This window comes from Lactuca serriola, chromosome 8 (genome assembly GCF_051521515.1).
Source record: "Lactuca serriola cultivar US96UC23 chromosome 8, Lser_US96UC23_V15, whole genome shotgun sequence".
Taxonomy (NCBI): Eukaryota; Viridiplantae; Streptophyta; class Magnoliopsida; order Asterales; family Asteraceae; genus Lactuca; species Lactuca serriola.
Window position 1 is genome coordinate 26,825,854 of NC_136415.1, and position 17,409 is coordinate 26,843,262.

The following is a 17,409-nucleotide window of genomic DNA, read 5'->3' on the forward strand; positions in this document are numbered from 1 at the left end:
TCGAGTGTTTGAGAAGTGAGAAACCAAATTTATGATGCTAGGAACGATTATTTTCAAAAATAAAATCAGATGCTTATTGTTGATGGACATGATTCTAAATATCTTTTTGGTTTTAGTTAGATTCTTTCTTGAAGACCGAAAAGATAAAAAAGGGTGAATATTTCTTATTTGATTTTTAATTTCTTGTTTTGTGAAAAGGGAGAGAGAGAGAGAGAGAGAGAGAGAGAGAGAGAGAGAGAGAGAGCCCTTTAATTTTTTAATTATTAAAATGAATAAATAATTATTAAAACTTAAAAAAAAATGAATTTAGAAATAGAATATAAATGCCCAAGGGTATTACAGTCATTTCAGTTTACCGATGGACCAAATCCGCAACCAAACTAGCTCAAAAGTACCACGAAGCCAAAAAAATCGGAGTTTGAACTAAAACCCCAAAAAAATGCATACCACAGGGACCATTTTTGCAATTTTGTCTAAAATTTCCTTCAAATTTCATTGAAGTTGTTGGTTAACGGCGGTCAAACTGAGAGTAGGACATACGAAACTAAACGTGTAGAAGTCAACGCTGAGCCTTTCAAATCAATAACTTATATATGTAAGTTCTAATATTCAAACTCCAGACTTATCGTACACGTTTACCACTAACCATCTTCAAGAGCACGTCATTAGTTAATGGAGCTATATCACACTGTCCTTGTATTGCTATACTGTAATGTATTCTTTTTCTTGTCATGTTCTGCTGCACTAGACAGTACTGTATCTGCAAATCAACAAATCAAAGATGGAAACACAATTGTTTCGTATGGCGAGACGTATGAACTTGGGTTTTTTAGCCCCGGAAAGTCAAAGAATCGATATTTGGGGATATGGTACAAAAAGATATCACCTTGTACAGTTGTCTGGGTTGCTAACAGGCACACACCAATCACCGATGCGTCTGGGGTGTTTGAAGTCACTACAGATGGAATCCTGCTGATTCACAGTGGTGGTGGTACTGGTAATAGATCAGTGATTTGGTCATCAAATTTTACAGTATTATCTGTTAATCCGATGGCACAGCTTCTAGACACTGGAAATCTTGTGGTGTGGGATGAAAGTAGCACTAAAGAAAGTCCACTGTGGCAGAGTTTTGACTATCCTGGTGACACTTTGCTACCAGGAATGAAATTTGGGAAAGATTTGATAACAGGAAGAGAGAGGTTCTTAACATCTTGGAAGAGCCCTGATGATCCTTCTAGAGGTTTGTATAAATTTTGGGTAGACACAAATGGATATCCACAGATTTTTTTGGGAGAAGGTCAACGTAAGACCTTGAGGCTTGGACCATGGAATGGTGTTGGCTTTCAAGGCGTTCCTGTGGATAACATGAATCCAATTTACTCCACAGAATTTGTTGTGAATCAGAAGGAAATATATTATAGATATAAACTTAAGAGCACAACTATTCAGAGGCTTCTTTTGGTGTGGGACGGCATGGGACGGCGGTTGCAGTGGATCAAGCGAACCCAAGAATGGGTCGAATATGCAAATATCGTTGTTGATGCTTGTAGTCGTTATGGACCATGTGGTCCTTTTGGAAGCTGCAGGATGAAAAGCTCTGTCCCTTGCAGTTGTTTGGAAGGTTTTGAACCAAAAGTCCCAGAAGAATGGAAAGCAGGGGATTGGTCGAGTGGGTGTCAACCTAAAAAGCCATTGGATTGTAGGACTCCGTATGTCTTCCATAAAATTTCAGGAGTGATTTTTCCAGACACACTACGTTCATGGTACAACAAAAGCATGACACTTGGAGAATGTGAGATGGCCTGCAGAAGGGATTGTAATTGTACAGCTTATGCTAATTTAGATATCAGAAATGGGGGAAGTGGATGTTTGCTGTGGTTTAATGAGCTAATGGACATCAGAGAGTATGAGGATGATCAAGAACTTTATATAAGAATGTCAACCTCTCAGTTAACAGGTACCCACATTTTGATCTATATATATATATATATATATATATATATATATATATATATATATATATATATAACCGTGAAAAGTCTTGAGCCTGTTGAGTATGTTGTGGGGTGTGATGGTTGGGTCTCTACCAGCATTATCCTCTAAATATCAAAATCTATATACATAAAAATTAGTTATTGTGTTTATCATCGCCATACTTTAGTCCATGTGTTGCTTGTTTTTCATTTCCCTTACAAAGTCAGTACTAACATTAGCCTGGATTAGACTACCTAGTGTATGCTAGCTAATCCTCTTAGCCATAAAACTTATTAGACATACATAGGATGAAGATTTAATTGAACCTATGAGCGCAACAATGCATAGTTGAATGGAAGAGTTGAATAAGTTGGAATTCCTAATGGCTGCATTGAACTCTACCATTCTGAGATGCATGTTGATGTTCAAATGGATGTGGAGTTAAATGGTCAACTAACTCTACAATGGGAAAAAAAATAAATCTTTTTAATTATTAAATATGTCATAAATTAGATTTTAGAAATATTCCATTAAACTTTATATAGTTCAGTGTATTGTAGGAAAATTTTGGTAAAGTTGTATACAGAGTAGAATGATATGATACGGAAACCTTTTTAAACTATAATGAACTCAATGCATTGTGGACACCCTAACAAGAATTACCTTATACAGTAATTTATAAGGAATCTTGACAAAAACAATTGTCAGTATCCCACAGGTTGAATGTATTTGGTTTTGAATTGTAACCTCACTAACTATTTTATTCATTAGCAGAAAGCCAATTCAGCTTCAACAAGAAGAAGGGAGTACTCGCGGTGGTGCTGTCAGTTTCGATAGCTGCACTACTTTTGTCTGCTGTAGCATATGCATGTAGAAAGAAAGGGAAGAGGCTTAATAAAAAGGGACGAGGTAAACAAGCCATTGATTATTCTTCGAGAAATGAAATATTATATGTCTTCAAGAGTATGATTTTTGGCATATTTGTGTAACCATGAGAAATTGAAAATGAACTTTTTAGGAAGCAGGGCACCTACTCTTGATAAAGGTCATACGAGTGTTCAGATGGAAAGCCTTGATGAACTACCTTTTTTTAGCCTGCATAAGATAGCCGAGGCTACCAATAACTTTAACATTGATAATAAGATCGGAGAAGGTGGTTTTGGTCCCGTTTACAAGGTAACTTGCTGATTCTCTTGAAAATAAGATGCAATACATGGCTGTAATGACAAAGAAATATTAGAATCATAAGCTCTAATATTTATCTGCAGGGTGTGCTGGAAAACGGGCGAGTAATCGCTGTAAAGCGTCTCTCAGAAACATCACATCAAGGACTTGATGAGTTCCAAAATGAAGTCATTTGTATTGCCAAACTTCAGCATCGGAATCTTGTGAAGCTCCTTGGATATTGCATTCATGGAAATGAAAGGATTCTAATTTATGAGTACATGGATAACAAAAGTTTGGACTCATTTTTATTTGGTTTGACTCCCTCTAATGCCTTAATTTCACACTTGTTGTAGCAACATGCATGGACTAATTATTAAGTGGTTCATATTTGTCAGATGAAACCAAAGGTTCAATGCTTGACTGGCCTCAGCGCTTTCATATTATCAATGGTATAGCTCGAGGTATTCTTTATCTACATCAAGATTCCCGCCTTCAAATAATCCATAGAGATCTCAAGGCAGGTAATATCTTGCTGGACAGTGAAATGAATCCAAAAATATCAGACTTTGGCCTTGCTCGAAAGTTTGTAGGACAGGATGCCATGGCTAGGACAAAGAAGGTGGTTGGAACACAGTAAGAATCCGTAAAACATTGTCCAAGACAAGGAAACAAATACAAACAAATGCAAAATCCCACTAATCTTTTTTTTTTTTATATATTAAATAAACTTGGCTGCAGTGGTTACATTTCTCCTGAGTATGCAGTACATGGTCGTTTCTCTATAAAGTCTGATGTATTTAGCTTTGGTGTTGTTGTGCTGGAGATTGTGAGTGGGAAGAAAAACAGAGGGTTCTCTCATGAGGCTCACAGTGACAACCTTCTTGGACATGTAAGTTAATCTTGTAAACTAAAAAGGATTAGAAACTATTTGTTCTTTAACATCATCCTTTAGTATATTTTTCTGAAATTTGGTTTCAATCAGGCGTGGAGACTATATAAAGAAGACAAGTCCATTGAACTCTTGAGTGCATCTGTACGCAACTCTTGTGTCGTGTCTGAAGTACTACGATCAATACATGTTGGATTATTGTGTGTGCAACATCATGCAGAAGATAGACCAACTATGTTGTCAGTAGTTCTGATGTTGATTAGTGAGGGGGTGTTGCCTCCACCTAAACAACCAGCTTTTTTCACCGAAGAAAGTAACCGTGAAGTTGATACTTTTTCTTCCCTAGCGGAATACACGATTACACTTTTTCATGCTAGATAGAAACTCATTTGTTCAACTTTGTAAAAACATCACCTCCAAAATATAGTGATAACATAGGATCAACGGAAGTTAAAACACGCCTCAGGGTCTTTATTAGTTAATACTTCTCATACTTCATTTTCTCTTAGGCAATCGCTCATTTACCTTATTATCCCTTCTTCCTCTTTCTATCTTTTTCAATCCCTCTTTTTGAAATGATGCGTTGAAGGTTTTGAATGATTCAATCGTCTGATGAATGATTCAATCATCCGACATCAATCGCCTTCTTAAGGTCTGTTCCTTAGCTTACACCGAGTTTCACTGTGATGCCAAGTTGTCGGTATCTCTATCTACCATCTCCACCACCATTACCTTATCAGCCTCCTATGGCCACCACAATCACGCTCTACGCGCCAACTCACCCCCTTCTCCCCTGAACCATCGCCAACATAACCTAGTGAAACCCTAGCCTACACCATAACACCATAGACAATACGCCTGCTTTCACCTACACCTCAATGAAGACTCTTACGCTTGATGAATAGTGATTTCCAACATTGCATAGGTTACTTGTACGAGGTATTGTATTAGAGGGAAGCGGTGGGTATCGTATGAGCAATCGTAGAGGTTAGAATAGAGCCAAATGAAGGATGAAGAAGGAAACACTCATATAGGGGTGTTTGGATTAGCTTTTTAGCTTATTACTTATAGCTTATTTGTGGTGGCAATAAGCATGGGGAGAGATGCTTATTAAAATTAGCTTGTTTAGCTTAATAAGCTGGATTTTATCCAAACACTCAAATTAGCTTATTGTGGAAATAAGCAATAAGCACCTCTTTTTTTCCTATCCAAACACCCCCATAGTCGTACTTTTTTGTAATCTATCCTTATACTCTCTTTTTATCAAACATCAAATTTATAGGTTTTTAGGATGTCTTGAACTACTTATCATTTATCTTATGTTGACCTCTTGCATCTTCAGTGGCGTGTATTTAGAATTCGAGTTACAGTTTTTGTTAATGGACGCTCTATGAGTTTCAGTTTATTGTTATACTCCATTTTATGCTTAAAAGTATATATGTCAATATGCCCACCAAGTGTTTGGTAAAATGCCTAATTGACAAAATCATTTTCTTGATGCTTATTGCAATACTTTTGAATGGTCCAGATCGAAGTTCCTCTCTAGCCCATTGCATCTGAAATCTTATAAATGGTCTGATGGTCATACTAACTACATGAATTAGGGCATGTTACATTTTTTCCAAATTCTTTTTAATGATGATTACTTTTGTAACTAGTCAAACAAATACTCTAAGCTCAACACTTTCCTAAAATATTTTTTTTTGTAAAGTAGAGGATTGGAGCTGATGATGCCAATGCTCCATAATTGGTTTAATCGGTTTATATATAAATTTTACTTTTGTTATTTTACATAGATAGTTATAAATGTTGGATGTTGTGTAGTTTTTCCATTGTCTTCAATTAGAGGTCAGAGAAGTTGTGGATGATCTATGTTCTTTGAGCCTTGGATTAGTAATGAAGAGGGTAACAAAGAATGTGTAGAAATATGAGATTGGCCGAAAAATTTGTGAAGGCACATTCACAGAGGTCAAGTTTGCAAAAAACACAGACTGGTGAGGCTGTTGTTGTTAAGGTTCTGGCTAAAAGCACAAAAATGAAGCATTAAATGGTGGATCAGGTTTGATTTTAACTTACAGTTGTTATCTTCTACACAAAACCTTACATAAGGTATCCCAAAAACACACCTGTTAGATATATTGTAAACTAATATAGTAATCTTGCAATTTGTATCTCATGGATGGTTCAGTCTTCCCTCTTTTATGTTTTTTTTTGTATTTTCACCTGTATTATAGTGTGTGTGTGTGTGAGCCTTGGAGAGTGAATTTTGTGCTTTTTGGAAGGAAACTTGAAGGTCGAAGAGATTGAAGTGAGAAGGCTTTGGATCCGACATCTACTTGTTGTTAGCATCCATTTAGAGGTAAAAAGTTGCTACCTTGACCTTTATTTGCTTAGATCTCACCTTATGGAAGAATATGGTAACTTTTGGTGCATAAAGGGTGTCATACTCGGATTTGGACCTATCATAAGGATATGGTTCCAGATCTGGACACCTCTAGGTCTTCAATGACATAAAAGTTGCCCACTTTATCCAGCTTAGGCCCTTTCCATGCACCGCCTTTTCGGAACCTTAGTTTTAGTGTTTTAGCCTTGTGAGGCCTTGTATGCACGTAAAGTTTGCAACTTTACGTGCTAACTACACTATAAGGGGTTGGATATGTAGTTTGGAGCCTTAGATCCCACTGGAAAAGATTGAACACAAAAAGGGCTGAAGGGACTCGGCGAGTTGCTTAGCCAACTCGACGAGTCAGGTAGGGTTTTCCTGCTTTCGGGATCCAGAGTGATTTCGGTGAGCTGATTAAGAGATTTTGGTCAAGAGATTTTGGTTTAGAGTTTTCGGCCCTTGGACATGGACTGTTGACCTTGACTTTGACCAGGGTTGACTTTGAGGGTATTTATGGTATTTCAAAATTGTGACAAGTTAATCATGTGATGATTATAGACAATCGAGTTGGAGTTGTGCATTGGGACTTATTGGATCTTATCTTGTCAGATCAGTATTCATGAGAGGTGAGTCTCCTCACCATACCAATAGGTCGAAGGCACCAAGGCCGACCCATTTGATGATATGTGGTACACTAGCTGAAGTTATATTATGAGGCTTGATAGTTGGTTATGTGCTAGGAAGTATGCTACTTGTATATGTGGTATGCTTGTATGGAAGAACATGGGAGAGCCCATGGCACCCGGATGTAAGACCATGTGGAGAGCCCATGGTTTTCCTATTAAAGACCATTGGAGAGCCCATGAAACTTAGGTGTAAGACCATGTGTAGAGCCCACGACATCCTGGAGTAAGACCCTGGGGACGAGCCCACAACATCTCTATATGTTGTATGCATGGCTTATGTGGTTTATGTAGCTTTTATAGCTAATATGATTATGTGATTATGTGGATTGTGTAGGGTATGCTTTGGGGAACTCAATAAGCATTAACTTACAGTTTTTAGATTTGGTTCAGGTACATCTGAGCCTAAGGGCAAGGGAAAGGCTTGACAGCGCGACACGCACTCTCTCTCAGGCGTTTTTACGGGACAGTCTGATGTTTGGAATAATATTGTTGGTGTTATAAATTTGAAAACAAATATACCTGAGATTTTATGGTTTATTGAAAATGCTTTTGACTATTTAAAAATGAAAATTTTCTTTTAAAGAATTGGGTCGTTACACTTTTTGTCTATGATTTATACTTTCTGGTTGTGTATGTATTTTACTTTTTCCATCGCAACCAACTTTCATCACATTTGTTTCTTTTTTCACCTGTTATTGTTTCTTAGTGTGAAATATCAATCCCTTATTCATGTACTCAAATACAAAACCACAATGTACTTTACAAGTAATGTCAACCCACTTTTCATTATTGAATTCGTTTTTATTAACCTGATAACCATTTTGAGGAATAGAAACCAAGTTTTATCAGTTTTTTCCTTATTTTTTTACATGTTATCGGTTTTTACTGCAAATTGTATTTTCATCAGTTTTTTTTTCTTTTTTACCGGTTATTGTTTTTAACTATGAAATAGCAAGTATGTATAATTAAAGCATCAAAAACAAAAAAATTGAAAGTACATTGGTATTTCTTTATGCATAAGAGTGATAAAAATAGTCCGTATGTTTTTATGGATGAAAAAATGGAAACAAGCCTTACACAGTTTATCACCAAAAGGACCATTTGTGTAAAAACAATTTCTATATAGACTACTTCTATAACATTTCCTTACAAGAACCTTTTTTTTCAATAATTTTCTAACACAATTGACATTCAATGGATTCATATCCATTCCATGGAAATTAACTGTTCGTTATGGCAGTTATTTAGCCTAAGTGCAAAAAGACAAAACTATATCAAAGGAAAGATAAAACTGTTAATATTTATTTTTAATACAAAGGTATAATTATGCCCTTTCCTATTAATATTTCCCTTTCCTATCATTGTTTGTTTTCTGTCATGTTCATTCCACATGTAACATTCTTACACATTTTATCACCAAAAGGTCCATTTGTGTTAAACACAACAACCATATTCACTATTTAGGTAACAGTTCTTTACAACAACCTTTTTTATTTCATTATTTTCTTAACACAAGTGACATTCCATGGATTCATGTACATTCCATGGCAATTTACTTTTCATTATGGTAGTTTTTTAGCCAAATGGCAAAAAGTTCAAAGTTGTGTAAAATATAAAAATAAAAATAAAGTTCAAAGTTATGTAAAATATAAAAATAAAAATCTGTTATTATTTCTTTTTAATAGAAAAGTGGAATTATGCCCTTTCCTATTAATCTTGACCTTTTCCTATCAATGTTTGTTTTTCTGTTTATGTAGTATACTAAAAAAACAACCATTTTTTTTTCGATCAACATATCAATAAGGCTTAATAGGTTAAACAAAGAGTAAATTACATGGATGGTCCCTATGGTTAGGGGTAACTTGCATGTTTGGTCCCTAAAAAGATTTTTTAACCCGGACCATCCCCGAGATTTAAATTTATTACCCGCTTAGTCCCTTAAACTTTATTTTGTTGCGTATTTGGTCCTCACTAAACATAAAAAGACAGTTTTACCCTTATCAATTTTATTTTTAGATTTTGTTAATTAGAAAAACATTTTACAAAAAGCCCATGTGGGTCCCACCGACCCAATTATTGTTCTAGTATGGTCGACTGCTCCTCCACTCCTCCGTCCTCTTCACTATCCTCCATCTTCAGCGGCTCCCAATTATTGTTCTAGCATGGAAAGCTCCCATCTTCCTTTACCTTTGTCGGAAAGCTCTCAGTCACCTTCTTACCATTTCACGTCGGACATCAATTTCAACCTAACAACCTCTCCTCCATCAACACCATCACTTTCTTCACCCTCGATCGAGAAGAAGGGGTGATGACGAAGCTTAGGGCTCCACACTACTGCTCAATCCCTACATCGGAGGCTGTGCCAGCGACCTACTAGTGCTGCTTGGACCACCGTCGACCTATGGACAAACGGAGCCCTAAAATCACAGGATTACATATATGTCTCCTAACTCTCTTGGTTATTTGGGTATATTAGGATATGAAGCATTTGGTTAATGATTTGTGATTCCTTTTTTCATCAGGTTGGTTATTCAACTTGAAAACTCAAATTTTAGGTATTAGAATGTACACCCATCACCGATGCTCTTCATCTTCACAAACATCGATCTTTGTCTTCAAGACCAGGGTTGATTTCTTGGATTCATCATGGATTATATTTCAAACATTTTGATTTATGTGGTCATTGTGGGCTTTTGATTTTAATTTTGATTTTGATTTCTGGGTTCATATGGAAAAACTCAATTTGTGGGTTTCATCTAGATTGTATCAGCGAGTTTTTCCTGGGGATTTTAGTTTTGGATGTGAGTTGTATATTGGATTTTTGTTTGGAATTTGAGTTGTTGCTTTGATTTCAGATGTATTTCATATTTATGGTTGAGTATTAGGTAATTTGTGTTGATCTTATGGTGATTTCTTTGATACCTGATATGTGGTCGGAGATAGTGACCGGAGCCGGTGTCGGGAAACAGGATAATCTTCCTTCATTGGGGGGGAGGAAAGAAGATTAAGTTGGGTGGATCCATTCAAACAATTATAATAATTTATTTATTTAATATTAGGTGAAGTAATAAAAAAGAATTAACAAAATAAAAATATATCATTAAGGGCAAAATAGTCTTTTGAAGTCTGCCAGGGACCAAACGCGCAACAAAATTACATTTTAGGGACCGTCCGAGTTAAGAAAAAGAATTAGGGACCAAGCGCGCAGATTACCCCAAACCACAGGGACCATTCGCGTAATTTTCTCTTAAACAAAAGATGGTTGATAATTGTTTGTTCATTGTGCTTTATAAGATTTTTATATTTGAAAGTAAAAGCTAAGAGTTTTGGATATCCCTTTCTGGTATCTAGGGGTGTTTGGCTAAGCTTATTAAGGGCTTATTTTTTGAGCTTATTTTTTATAAGCCCATTTTTTCTGACTTATTTTCTAACTTAAGAGCATATAATGACTTACACTAAAAAATAAACCGATCTCATGAAAAATAAGATAGATCTCATGAAAAATAAGAGCTTATTATGACTTACACTAAAAAATAAACTGATCTCAAGAAAAATAAGCTAGAAAAAATGAGCTTATAAAAAATAAGTTTAAAAAAGTGGATTCCTTCTACCACCCCCCAAAAATAATGAAGTCTAGCACATGGAATTTGATGTATTAAGTCAACAATGAATTCCATAATTTGGAAAACCAAACACACTCCAGCGAATGACATCTTAAGATGCAATTTTGCAAAACAATCACGTCACACAGGGCTTTTGTTCAAAAAATTGATCCAATTAGAATCGAGACTTTAAATGTAATTGAAATATGAGGGAACTAAGATTTATATTATCTCAAAATCTATATCATATAGGTACACTTTCCTCTTAATAAAAAAGTATAACTGAATTGAATTTCTTCAATCCACCCCGAATAATTAAAAACTTTCAAGTAACAGAATGGAGTTGGTGATTCATGGAGATGTTTAAGGCATATGAAGATCAATCAAAGCCATGAAGAACTTGATCCAACTTCTTTCTTAAGGCATCAACCTCTTTAATACTTAAGAAATATCGATAACCAGATACCCAGTTCATGATGAACTTAAAACCCACCAACAGACAAAAAATTTTGGGGGTATAAGAAGAATCTTGCACCAAGAGAATTGAAGAATTGATGTTGGTTAAAAGTCAGAACTTGTATTTCCAACTACACCCATCGTTGATTCTTTTGTTTTTTTTTTCTAAACAAATGGAGATTAGTTAAAAGAATTTTAAAATTCATAGTAAAAGCCCCAGAAGTCAAATAAATTAAAAAATAGCATGCAAAGTTGAATATCCAGTTTCCTAACCTGTATTCATATTCTCATGATCAAGGCATCTTCGGTCCCAACTACTTCTGGGCTTGAATTCCTCCAGGAAATTTTTATTTCAACAACACAAAAGCCCTGATTAGTACACACCTATTTATTTGTTTACGAAATCAATAAAATGAGATAATAATTGGCTCTTTCTACATATTCTTCCCACAAGAACATCATTTCCAATTGGATCAATAAAATCTTCATTCATAGTTACTTATGGGTCCGCTAAGATATGTCTGTTTCAAGAACTAGTTAGACCAGTTTAATCAAAATCAAGCAACACAACACTAAAAATCGAATCTCTACACAGATCCTCGCCTGAACTCCAGTACGTCAGCTTCAATCGAATCTACAACAAACAAAAACTTAATAGAATAAGTCAAAATGAAATTAGAAAAATAAGAAGGAACAAAAGAATCCTCAATATGAACATGGAAACTGAAATAAATACAACCGTAGTTTTACATTTCGCTCTAGAAGAAGAGTAAGGATTACCATTAATATTTGATGGAAATAACGGATTCAAATGAGATTGTGTTCGGCTGCCGAGATTTAGGTGAAAGGATTCAATTTTTAGTGTTGATTTTAAGGAAGGTCATGGATATCAAAATTAAGTTTCTAATATAATTCCTAATTTATAGGCTTCATAGTTGGAAAGTCTTTATTTTAAAAAAATTTGAATATGATTAAGCTTAGAATGTGAAGTATCAACTTTGAGCAGGAATTTGAGGAGAGAGCTTAGGAGAAGATGGCATGTGGCAAAATAGAGGCATAAAAATGTCATGTGGCACTTAGAGACGTTTTTATTAGGAAAAGATGAGTGAATAATTTTGCACAAAATTAAGCCTAATGTTTAGCGATTTCGAATTTCAAAATTTTAAAACAATATTCACACAATCCAAAATTCAAAACTTTTAGCAAATTGAAAGATACCTGATTGTGTTTCGATTCTTAATCGATTTCAAGGTATTCTTTTGAACATCTTCAGTTTTCACTAATATCCTCACAAACAAGATTTCTGCAAAAACAAAATCAGGTAAATTTCTTCCAACTAACGTATGTTCTGTTAATAAAACTTAAGATTAACAAACACTTGACCATCTCTTACCTTCAATCTTGCTGTCTTCAACCCCCAATTTTTTGTTTCTTCGGTCTCTAAGCTCGACATCGGCTATTAATCGATGTAAGTTTCTCTTCAGTTGACATTTTTTCTATGTTTGTGTATTCGTCACTTCATTCATAGATAGAAATGGACAAACTTTTATACCCTTTCTGATACGGTTTAATAGTTCCATGTGGCGGGAATATCTATGTAAGGCTGATTCTAGGTCTGTGTTTGCGTTTGTATTACAGCCAAAGGAGGGAAGAAGGACGGGTTGGGATCACTAATAAGTGCTCGGTGGGTTTTTAAATAAAATTATTTTTAACTTTCTTTGGTATAACCTCCAATACAATCAGACTTTGGTTCCGAAGTTTTAGGGATAAACGGTGGTCAACTCAGTGTATGACCTACGAAATTAAACGTGTAAAAGTCACGTTTCAAAGCTGACGGCTTCAACTCAATAGTTTATTCAAGTTTTAATATTCAAAATTCAATTCAGGCTTGCGTACGTCTACCACCCACCATTTCCAAGAACACTCATTCTTTAATGGAGCTTTATCGTATTATCATTGTGTTGATCTTCAGTATCATATTCTTTATCTTGTCATGTTCTGCTGCAGTTGATAGAGTATACATAAATCAACCGATCAAGGATGGCAACACCATTGTTTCAGATGGTGAGATGTATGAACTGGGGTTTTTTAGCCCCGGAAAGTCAAAGAATCGATATTTGGGAATATGGTACAGAAACATATCACCATGTACAGTTGTCTGGGTTGCTAACCGGCAGACACCAATCAAGGATGCATCTGGGGTGTTTCAAGTCACTACGGAAGGAGTCCTGCTGAGTCACAGTGGTGGCAATAGTAATACTATCATCTGGTCATCCAATTTCACCGTATCTTCAAGGCATGTTAATCCAGTGGCAAAACTTCTGGACAGCGGAAATCTTGTGGTGTGGGATGAGTACTATAGAAACAAAGAAGAACTGATCTGGCAAAGTTTTGACTATCCTGGTGACACAATCCTACCAGGAATGAAATTTGGGAAGGATTTGATAACAGGAAGAGAGAGGTACTTCACATCTTGGAAGAGCCCTGATGATCCTTCTATAGGTTTGTATAAATTTTGGGTAGACACAAATGGATATCCACAGGTTTTTTTGGGAGAAGGTGAACATGAAACCTTGAGGATTGGACGATGGAATGGTGTTGGCTTTCAAGGCGTTTCTGTGGAAAACATGAATCCAATTTTCTCTACAGAATTTGTTGTGAATGAGAAAGAAATATATTATAGATATAAGCTTAAGAGTACAACTGTTCAGAGGGTTATTTTGATGTGGGATGGCATGGTACGGAGGTTGCAGTTGAACAAGCGAACCCAAGAATGGGTCGAGTATGCAAATGTTGTAGTTGATGCTTGTAGTCGTTATGGACCATGTGGTCCATTTGGAAGCTGCAGCATTAAAAGTTCTGTCCCTTGCAGTTGTTTGGAAGGTTTTGAACCAAAAGTCCCAGAAGAATGGAAAGCAGGGGATTGGTCGAGTGGGTGTCAACCTAAAAAGCCATTGGATTGTAGGACTCCAGCAGATTTCTTCTACAAAATTTCAGGAGTGGTTTTCCCAGACACACGTCGTTCATCGTACAACGAGAGCATGTCCCTTGGAGAATGTGAGATGGCCTGCAGAAGGGATTGCTCTTGTACTGCTTATGCTAATTTAAATATTAGAAATGGGGGAAGTGGATGTTTGCTTTGGTTTGATGACCTGCTGGACGTAAGAGAATCTGATGATCATCAAGAACTGTACATAAGAATGGCAATCTCTGAGTTAGCAGGTATACAAATTTTATTTTATATATAACAGTGAAAAGTCTTGAGCCTGTTGAGTATGTTGTGGGGTGTGATGATTAGACTATCTTGTGTATTCTAGATAATCCTCTTAGCCGGTAAAACTTATTAGACATACATAGGATGAAGATTTAATTCCACCTTAGAGCATCTACAATGCATAGTTGAATGGAAGAGTTGAATAAGGTAGGATGCCTAATTGACATTTAATGCATTAAACTCTACCATTGTGAGATGCATGTTGGCGTTCAATGGATGTGGAGTTAAATGACCATTGAACTCTTCAATGCGAAACAAGAAATCTTTAATTATTAAATATGTCATATATTAGATTTTATAAATATATTCCATTAAGCTTCATAAAGTTCATTGTACGTAGGACAATTTTTGATAAAGTTGAATGATTAGTAAAATGATGACAAGGAAACCCTTTTATACTCTAATGAACTCAATGCATTGTGGATGTCCAAATAATAATCACCTTTTACAATAATTTATAAGGAATCTTAACAAAAACAATTGTCAGTAGTATCCTACAGGTTGAAGGTACTTGGTTTTGAATTGAAACCTTACTAATTATTTTACTCATTAGCAAAAGGCCAATTCAGCTTCAACAAGAAGAAGGGAGTACTCACGGTGGTGCTGTCAGTTTCGATAGCTGCACTACTTCTCTTTGCAGTAGCATATGTCTGTAGAAAGAAAATGAAAAGGCTTCACAAAAAGGGACGAGGTAAAACAAGTCATTGATTATTCTTCAAGAAATGAAATATTAATGTCTTCAAGAGTATGATTTTTGGCAGATCCGTGTAATCATGAGAAATTGAAAATGTACTTTTGTAGGAAGCAGGGCGCATACCCTTGACAAAGATCATATGACTGTTCAGATGGAAAACCTTGATGAGCTACCTTTTTTTAGCCTGCATAAAATAAGAGAGGCTACCGATAACTTTAACATTAATAATAAGATTGGAGAAGGTGGTTTTGGTCCCGTTTACAAGGTAACTTGCTGATTCTTTTGAACTAAAACGCAATTCATGTATGTATTAAAAAAGGAATATTAAAATAATAAGCTCCAATATTCTATAGGGTGTGTTGGAAAACGGGCGAGTAATCGCTGTAAAGCGTCTCTCAGAAACATCACAACAAGGACTTGATGAGTTCCAAAACGAAGTCATTTGTATTGCCAAACTTCAGCATCGGAATCTTGTGAAGCTCCTTGGATACTGCATTCATGAAAATGAAAGGATTCTCATTTATGAATACATGGATAACAAAAGCTTGGACTCACTTCTATTTGGTTTGACACCCTCTAATGCCTTATTTTGACATTTGTTGTAGCAACAGGCATGCATTAAGTAGTTAATATTTGGCAGATGAAACCAAAGGTTCATTGCTTGTCTGGCCTCAACGGTTTCACATTATCCATGGTATAGCTAGGGGTGTTCTTTATCTACATCAAGATTCCCTCCTTCAAATCATCCATAGAGATCTCAAGGCGGGTAATATCTTGCTGGATAGTGAAATGAATCCAAAAATATCAGACTTTGGCCTTGCTCGAAAGTTTGTAGGACAGGATGCCATGGCTAAGACAAAGAAGGTGGTTGGAACACAGTAAGAATTCGTAAAACGTTGCCCAAGACAAGGGAATACAAATGCAAAATCCCACTACTGTTTTTCTAATTAAATGAACTTGGATGCAGTGGTTACATTTCTCCTGAGTATGCGGTACATGGGCGTTTCTCGATAAAGTCAGATGTATTTAGCTTTGGTGTTGTTGTGCTGGAAATTGTGAGTGGGAAGAAAAACAGAGGATTCTCTCATGAGGCTCACAGCGATAACCTCCTTGGACATGTAAGTTAATCTGGTAGACTAAAAAGCACCAGAAACTATTTGTTCTTAAACCTCATCCTTTTGTTTAATTTTGTGACATTTGGTTTCATTCAGGCTTGGAGACTACATAAAGAAGACAAGTCCATTGAACTCATGAGTGCATCTTTACGCAACTCTTGTGTGGTGTCTGAAGTACTACGATCAATACATGTTGGATTATTGTGTGTGCAACATCATGCAGAAGATAGACCAACTATGTTGTCAGTTGTTCTAATGCTGATTAGTGAGGGGGCACTGCCTCCACCCAAACAACCAGCTTTTTTCACCGAAGAAAGTCACCGTGAAGTTGATATTGTTTCATCCCTAGAGAAATACACAATTACACTTTTGCATGCTAGATAGAAAGCATGTGCCAGATGTATAAATTGTTGGAGTAATCCGGATTTGTTTTGGAAACATTCCTTATTTTATTTTTGATATTTGTTGTTACTCTATTCTAGGATTAGACTCAGTTCAATTTCCTTTTAGTATAAGTAATTTCCCTTTATTATAGGTAGGGGTTAACCTTTGATGTCGATTCATTCAGAATGTCTCTTGCTTCTTTATAAAACTTAGCTATCAATCTTATTAGTTTCTTCTATGTTTTTATGTTTTGTTGCTTTGTTTCTCGATTTTCCATGTGGCCAAAGGAAGAACGAGAGATCTTGTTGCTTACACTTCATATTAGAGCCAAATTTAAGACAAAAATAAAACCCTGATCACAAGAAATGGAAGCATAGAAAAACAAAAAAGACGGTATATTGTTGATTCAATAGTCAATGATGTCCAAAAGCAATTTTGCTACTTGGGCCATCAAGATGAAGGTCTTTTTGCAAGATCAAGGCGTATGGGAAGCGGTTGATCCCAAGAATCCTCGATACCCCATTGATGTCATGAAGGACAATATTGCTTTAGCCAGCACCTACCATGATATTTTTGGAAGAGATGCTATTTTCAGTAAGCGAAGGAGACAATAAAGTTGTTAGGGTTTAAGATTTTCAACAACTTTAAAACAAAAAGTGATAAAATGAAAAAAGAAAATAAGAACATAATCGGTTTATGTGGTGCACATGATTAAAGTGATCAGCTATGTCGATGACAAACAAGAGAGATATTTTACTATTTTTGTTGACCAGCTTTTTGATACA

The 17,409-nt window shown here is 35.8% G+C and overlaps 2 protein-coding genes and 1 long non-coding RNA gene across 6 annotated transcripts; 2 read left to right on the plus strand and 1 right to left on the minus strand.

Annotated features, from left to right (window-relative positions):
- Positions 1-414: 414 nt before the first annotated feature.
- On the plus strand, positions 415-5,435 carry LOC145065651 (G-type lectin S-receptor-like serine/threonine-protein kinase At4g27290). Of its 2 annotated transcripts, none has more exons than XM_079012682.1 (7): positions 415-1,957; positions 2,746-2,883; positions 2,993-3,150; positions 3,243-3,453; positions 3,537-3,774; positions 3,880-4,030; positions 4,124-5,435. In XM_079012682.1, the coding sequence occupies exons 1-7, from the start codon at positions 673-675 to the stop codon at positions 4,409-4,411; spliced, it is 2,469 nt and encodes an 822-aa protein (XP_078868808.1). In that variant the 5' UTR covers positions 415-672; the 3' UTR covers positions 4,412-5,435. The 2 variants fall into 2 exon arrangements, with proteins under 2 accessions (XP_078868808.1, XP_078868809.1); XM_079012683.1 differs by having other exon boundaries at positions 416-1,957; positions 2,749-2,883.
- A 5,923-nt stretch (positions 5,436-11,358) lies between these two features.
- LOC145065645 (uncharacterized) lies at positions 11,359-12,826 on the minus strand. Its single transcript, XR_013688503.1, has 3 exons — positions 12,551-12,826; positions 12,376-12,460; positions 11,359-11,791 (listed from the first exon to the last, which is right to left on the minus strand). It is a non-coding gene; the product is annotated as an uncharacterized LOC145065645 (long non-coding RNA).
- LOC145065644 (G-type lectin S-receptor-like serine/threonine-protein kinase At4g27290) lies at positions 12,506-16,849 on the plus strand. 3 transcript variants are annotated; one of them, XM_079012675.1, is made up of 8 exons: positions 12,506-12,625; positions 12,796-14,379; positions 14,985-15,122; positions 15,233-15,390; positions 15,479-15,689; positions 15,766-16,003; positions 16,093-16,243; positions 16,337-16,849. In XM_079012675.1, the coding sequence occupies exons 2-8, from the start codon at positions 13,092-13,094 to the stop codon at positions 16,622-16,624; spliced, it is 2,472 nt and encodes an 823-aa protein (XP_078868801.1). In that variant the 5' UTR covers positions 12,506-12,625; positions 12,796-13,091; the 3' UTR covers positions 16,625-16,849. The 3 variants fall into 3 exon arrangements, with proteins under 3 accessions (XP_078868801.1, XP_078868802.1, XP_078868803.1); XM_079012676.1 differs by lacking the exon at positions 12,506-12,625 and having other exon boundaries at positions 12,876-14,379; positions 14,991-15,122; XM_079012677.1 differs by lacking the exons at positions 12,506-12,625; positions 16,337-16,849 and having other exon boundaries at positions 12,876-14,379; positions 15,766-15,989; positions 16,093-16,238.
- Positions 16,850-17,409: the final 560 nt, after the last annotated feature.

What these genes read in the sequence shown, in the direction of transcription:
- LOC145065644 (XM_079012675.1), top strand. Translation starts at nt 13,092, where the DNA reads ATGGAGCTTTATCGTATTATCATTGTGTTGATCTTCAGTATCATATTC. An exon ending in AAGAAGGTGGTTGGAACACA is followed by an intron (nt 16,004 to 16,092) that starts GTAAGAATTCGT and finishes ACTTGGATGCAG; the next exon opens with TGGTTACATTTCTCCTGAGT. An exon ending in GCGATAACCTCCTTGGACAT is followed by an intron (nt 16,244 to 16,336) that starts GTAAGTTAATCT and finishes GGTTTCATTCAG; the next exon opens with GCTTGGAGACTACATAAAGA.
- LOC145065651 (XM_079012682.1), top strand. Translation starts at nt 673, where the DNA reads ATGGAGCTATATCACACTGTCCTTGTATTGCTATACTGTAATGTATTC. An exon ending in GTCAACCTCTCAGTTAACAG is followed by an intron (nt 1,958 to 2,745) that starts GTACCCACATTT and finishes TTTATTCATTAG; the next exon opens with CAGAAAGCCAATTCAGCTTC. An exon ending in TTTGGACTCATTTTTATTTG is followed by an intron (nt 3,454 to 3,536) that starts GTTTGACTCCCT and finishes CATATTTGTCAG; the next exon opens with ATGAAACCAAAGGTTCAATG.